The following is a 6,418-nucleotide window of genomic DNA, read 5'->3' on the forward strand; positions in this document are numbered from 1 at the left end:
TGCCAGCACCACAAAATTTGCAAACACAGCGAGGACATAGCCAATCTCCTTGAGGTACATTCTGCACAATTTGCCAGACTCAGCTTAAGAATTAATTAAGAGAGATTAAAATAACAGTAAATTGCACTTTATTTATCTTTTAGAAGACATTTGCATCAGAAAATAAATATGAAAATCGTGCATAAATGTATATAAATAAGAATGTGCAGGGACTATGTTCTTGGGACAAGGTTGCCTAGTGAAGAAACAGTAGAGAGATTCAGTACCTCCATATCCAAACAGTTTAAATGATAGGTAGAGGGGCATTGGTGGCAACAAATTAAGTCTCCCCCATCGGCACATACAATGCAGGCGTCATCATTTCTATCTGACGCAATTGTATGTAGTTGAATGAGATTGAATGTGACTTCATCCTCTTGTTGCAATGCCTTTACCATAATGGATAATAGATAACTCTGCAATCTAACGAGATAAATGTTGTCATATGGCATCTTGAGGTCACGTCTTTGGGCATGACCCTCAAACTCATGAACTGTAATCACTTTGTCACAGCAACAACAAAGCACACCAGCCGGAGTAATCTTTCCCTTTTGAAGCACAACATTGTGGCTCTCATCCATGTACCAAACTTGCTCATTGTTTTGAATAATCTCCTTGTCAATCAACCATGACAGGACTGTTTTTTTGCTTGAAAGTACTTGGTTGCTATTGTTGGAAGTACTCGGCGTTTGATGCAAGTCTGAGCTTCTACTTCTCCTAGTTGTCCTTGCTAGGAGTCGATTACTTGGTTGTCTGGATGGTGGTCCTCGTTCACCCCCATTATTTGGACGACGTCCATGTCTCCTCTCAACAACACTACCAGTATTTGATCTGTTAGAGCTTTCTATTTCAGGTGCTGTTCCCTCCATTTGAACAGTACGATCTGCCCTTTGCGTTGGAGCGTTTGATGATGATGAGCCCACATTGTTGCTTCTACATCTTCTTTGTCGCCTAATAATTGTGTAGTCAGGATCGGAGTACGTTGAGTCATATCCCTCATCTTCAGAACTGTTTGAATGAGAAAAATAAACCCTCCTCTGTTTTCGAGTCCTCATCTGATGTCAAACTGTAACTAGTAACTAAACAAAGAATTTATGGTTTAACAAAATTCAAACAAGAAGCCAAGATTGTAATAGAATATTTATAAAGAATCAAATTCATTTTAATCATTCCACTTCTTTTTTTACTTATATATTTTTAAACAACCATCATATTATATTAATTCAATATACTTTAAAATATGATCGTTTTTCATATATATCATATCATAAAATACTAATAACTATGATTTACACTAATTAAATATTTATAAAATAAAAAGAAAATAACATAAATTTCTCTATATTTAATTCATGGTTTATTGTACTTTTGTTATATTTCATACAACAACAATTTTCTCATCTTTTTGAAAAAATATATGATATATGATATGTGATATAAAAAATTCTTTTGATATATAATATGATATACGATATATAACCAAACATAAAAGAAAAAATCTAAAAATAAAAAAAAAATTCAAAAAATAAAAAAGAATTCAAGTTATAAATTCACTAAAAGATCTACTAAAAAAATTAAAATAACAACACCAAACAAATATAGTTTATTTAGGTAGATTTCAAAAATAAAAATTTTATATTTTATTTAAAAAATTTACTACGATATGATATAAGATATATAATGAAACATAGAAAAAAAATTTGGAAAATAAAAAAATTCAAAAAATTTTGAAAAAAATCCAAGTTATAAATTAACTAAGAGATCTATTTAAAAAAAATTAAAATAAAAACACAAAATAAATATATTTTATTTAGATAGATTTTAAAAATAAAAATGTTATATTTTATTCAAAAAACTTACTACAATACGATATATGATATATAACGAAACATAGAAAAAAAATTTTGGAAAATAAAAAAATTCAAAATTTTTTAAAAAAAAATCCAAATTATAAATTAACTAAGAGATCTATTTAAAAAAAATTAAAATAACAACACAAAATAAATATATTTTATTTAGATAGATTTCAAAAATAAAAATGTTATATTTTATTCAAAAAACTTACTACAATACGATATAAGATATATAACGAAACATTGAAAAAAAATTTTGGAAAATAAAAAAATTCAAAAATTCAAAAATTTTTAAAAAAAATCCAAGTTATAAATTAACTAAGAGATCTATTCAAACAAAATTAAAATAACAACACCAAATAAATATATTTTATTTAGATAAATTTCAAAAATAAAAATTTTATATTTTATTCAAAAAGATAAATTTCAAAAATAAAAATTTTATATTTTATTCAAAAAACTTACTCAAATCAAATTTGTTGAAACTAAAATTACAGTCAAAGGTGTCAACGCCAACTACTTTATTCGTCCCTACATGCATAACACGTAAATCAATTATATCTTAAAAAAAATAAGTAAATAATCAATAATAATATTTATGATTTATTCATCGATTTTGGGTGAGTAAATTTTCTCACTTTGAAAACAAAACAAAATTTTAAATCTATAGCATAATCATACACCTTAGATTTTAATGAAGAAGAAATATTACCTTAGATATTAATACGAAGGTGAATAAAAAATGTATGTTGGGCAATTAAGATGAGACAATTAAATAATTGAAAATGGTTGAATTATCTAGTAATATGACCGATACTAGATCATTTATCTGGGATATGAATGCTATAAAAGAGACTCGAAACAAATGAAGCTTTAAAAGAGACTCAAAGTATGAATGGGTGTGAAGAAGAGAGACAATGAAGGTAGAATATATAGTATGCAAGTTTGTTTGTGTTGATGTTTGAAATTTCATTGAAATTGTCAATAATTATTTTTATTTGTCAAAATTGCATTTTTGTATAAAATACACCTAGACTTATTTTATTTGTTTTCCATATATTGCACCTCAATAAATTTAATTCATAATTACGTATTAAAAAGGAAAATATATTATGAGATTTCTATTTTAAGGAATTCTAACCGTTAGAATGTATGTTAACGGAGTTAGTAACGACAGTGAAATGTCCGTTAGTTGATTGTATATCAAAACGGTGCGCTTCATGATAATGAAAATATTTCAAAGAAACATAAATTTTGACTACTTGGGATGACCCAATGAGATGAATACATATCATTATAATGTTCATTTTAACACCTAGGGTATAGTGGGAGCTATATTGCCCACTAAAGATAATGCAATAACTTAGAGATTGTAACCTATATATGTGTTGTTTGTGTCTATGTATAACACACCATATGTATTTTATTTGACAATAGTAAAGACACTAATATTAAGTAATTAAATTGAATTGATTGAACCATTAGTTAAATAAGACTATCTTATCAAATATTCTAAAGAAAATTTTAAAATATTGCTCAAATAAGTTTTAAAACTTATTTTAGAGATTATTTTAGACGTCATTTTCTAAAAGAACAAATGAGATGGAAAGAGAACTCAATCAAGTTCTAATTCACAAGATAATATAGACATAAAACGAATAATGTGTTATAAAAAATAGTTGATCATTACAGCAAAAATCATTTATTCTCAAAAGGGACGCGAGTTATTTACCTATTTATACAAAAAATTTATAGGTATGATGAGGTATAAGAATTAAATTTCTCACAACTTTTAATAAACATACTGGTCATTCATGATGATAGAGATTGAAACCTACGGTGACGTTGAAATAAATTCAAATGTGTTTATGGGTGTTGCATACCATATGCAAAAGTTTGACCAATTAATATTCAATGACAATTTTTTTGGATAACTCCTAGAAGTGGAGGAGATTATATCACAACTCATGATTTTATTCTTGAAAAGGAATTGATTGAGTATTCAAGTTGATGAGTTCTATTTAAGGAGTTACAAGAATGATAAGAACCTAGAGAATTCGTTCAAAGAAGACTATAAAATCTATAAATTTTACCAAAATGAATATGAAATATATATACAATGATAAATGAGAGTATAATGATGATTCTAACATTGTATTTTTATATAATTGTATGACAAAAAGAATATATCATATTTGTCGTTGGTATAAGTATAGGGTAATTAAACATCTTTTAATAAAAAAAGTTAAACTAAGGGGTCGTTTGGATCCAGTTAAGATAGATTACCTTAGTAATCTATCTTTTATTCCTTTTTTTGATTTGTCAGTAATAAAATATTACAATAATATTTTATTACCAATGTTGACGTGACAAGTAATATAAGTGATAATCTGATTACCACATTCACCTTAGGTATTTAAAAATTACTAATGTAATCCTGATTTTATTATAATTATATTATTATTTATTAGTTTTTTAAGACAAAAATAAATTTATTTTTAATTAATATGACAAATAATATAAAAAATATTTAAAAATAATTATATTCAAGGGCATTTAAGTAAAATAATTTATTAGTAATCTTTTACTACCTTTAACTAAATATAATAGTTATTTATACCTATCAAATTTTATTAAACATAGTAATCATTTATACCCAATAATCTTCTAGATAATCTATCTTCAAGGTAATTTTTCTATTTTAATAATAAAACATTACTCAAACCAAACGTCCCGTAAATAATATATATTATTGTATTGTGATCTATTGCAGTAGATTGCATAAATTAATGAATTTAAATCAAAGTGTATAAAATTGACTAAAGCTAAAGAAATTCAACTTAAAAGAATTCAAAAAGATCATTCATCCCTCTATTGGGAAATGTGTTGTTACATACATGAATTGAGAGAAAAAGATGATTTAATTGCTGCTCAAATCTGTTTGATCAAACATGGCCACCATAACGACTCTAACAAAATCTGTGGCAGGGCATTGCATGAAGAAATCCAAAACCTATTGGTATAAACCTTCTCATCCATTGCTAAACTTTTTAGTTTCAGTAGAAAATTTGAACCACCTCATCAGTACCGGAGCCGTAGAACTCTCATTCTGGAATCCGCTTCCTCTGAATCGGTCAAACTTCAGCGACTCTCCGACTCTGATTCTGGTGCTTGCTCATGTGTTTGTTTTGCTTAGACTTAGAAATGTTTGTTGTTAATTTGAAGTACTTACCGTTGTGATTAACAGGAATTATTGAAGTTAGTTTAAACAGGCCTGGAGCTAGGAATGCGATTGGAACGGAACTATTGAGAGGCCTAAAGCATACATTTGAAACTATTAGTGAGGATTCTTCTGCTAATGTTGTAATGATTTCTAGTTCGGTACCTAAAGTGTTCTGTGCTGGTGCTGATTTGAAGGCAAGATATCAATTGCTCTTTTTATGTATTATTACAATTTTAATCACCGAGATTTCACGGGTTTATTTCTTTATTTTAAATGTGATGCAAAGCGAACATAATCAATTTCCTTTTTTTATTAAAACTATAAATCAGAGGAAAAAAGTTTGATCATGAATTTGTACTGGAAATTGAAGTTATAGTGATTAAATTGAGAATATCTTTTTCTTCTGTCAACATTCGTTGTTGAGTAGCAGCTTGGGCACTTGGTAGAATCATGAAATAATGGGTTATTTTCTTGGTTAGTGGCTTCATAATGTGGTTGTGTTGACTGTAGTTTTCCTTGGGGACATTACTTATATAGTGGATACTAAACGGTTCCGCCTTTTATTGGCTTGTTAGGAACGCAGGGCAATGAGTGCATCTGAGATTCATTATTTTGTCAACTCTCTGCGATCCACCTTCTCATACTTAGAGGTAATAAGACTTGATGTTTGGTCACCCTTTTACAGAAGATTTCCATGTACATATGTGTGTATAGAAAATGTTAAAGCCTATTACTTATGCTGAGCTGATACTTATTCTCCTTTGTCGTTAAATATTCTTTATACATTTGCTTATATCATTAAATTTTGTGGTGAATTTTATCTTACTTTTGAGCTTATATAACTTGTTTGCACTTGATACAGGCACTTCCTGTTCCTACCATTGCCGTCATTGAAGGAGCGGCATTGGGTGGTGGACTTGAAATGGCTCTAGCGTGTGATCTTCGTGTCTGTGGTAGTTCTAATTTATTCATTGAGAAAGTTTCTTTCTCCTGAAAAGGATAAAATATAATTTTCATGGATTTTAATTTCTGATTACTCAGGAGAAGATGCAGTATTGGGTTTACCTGAAACAGGACTTGCTATAATTCCGGGGGATGTACTAAATTTTGTTTTTAAATCAAAGTTTAAGTGACATCTCATGGTTTACTACTTGATTTATTTTTGTTTGATGGTGAGGGTTTAGATTAGTTCTGTATTTTTGCTCAGAAGAGTGGCTTCTAATTGCATTGTAACAGTATTAAATGGGTTGTGTGAATACTTTTCCTTTTCGAAAAGTAATTGCAGTGATAGATTACTCATACA

At 28.1% G+C, this 6,418-nt stretch overlaps 1 protein-coding gene across 1 annotated transcript; it reads left to right on the top strand.

The window, feature by feature from the left end:
• The first annotated feature begins 3,652 nt into the window (after nucleotides 1-3,652).
• LOC123210847 (probable enoyl-CoA hydratase 2, mitochondrial) lies at nucleotides 3,653-6,418 on the top strand. The gene is made up of 6 exons (XM_044629335.1): nucleotides 3,653-3,657; nucleotides 4,947-5,059; nucleotides 5,140-5,309; nucleotides 5,691-5,765; nucleotides 5,978-6,068; nucleotides 6,157-6,418. The coding sequence occupies exons 1-6, from the start codon at nucleotides 3,653-3,655 to the stop codon at nucleotides 6,246-6,248; spliced, it is 546 nt and encodes a 181-aa protein (XP_044485270.1). The 3' UTR covers nucleotides 6,249-6,418.

Source organism: Mangifera indica, chromosome 3 (assembly GCF_011075055.1).
Source record: "Mangifera indica cultivar Alphonso chromosome 3, CATAS_Mindica_2.1, whole genome shotgun sequence".
Lineage (NCBI taxonomy): Eukaryota > Viridiplantae > Streptophyta > Magnoliopsida > Sapindales > Anacardiaceae > Mangifera > Mangifera indica.

Excerpts from the sequence above, each read along its gene's own strand:
- LOC123210847 (XM_044629335.1), top strand. Across the intron at positions 5,060-5,139 it reads ACTCTCCGACTCTGATTCTG|GAATTATTGAAGTTAGTTTA; the intron begins GTGCTTGCTCAT and ends TGTGATTAACAG. Across the intron at positions 6,069-6,156 it reads GTGTGATCTTCGTGTCTGTG|GAGAAGATGCAGTATTGGGT; the intron begins GTAGTTCTAATT and ends CTGATTACTCAG.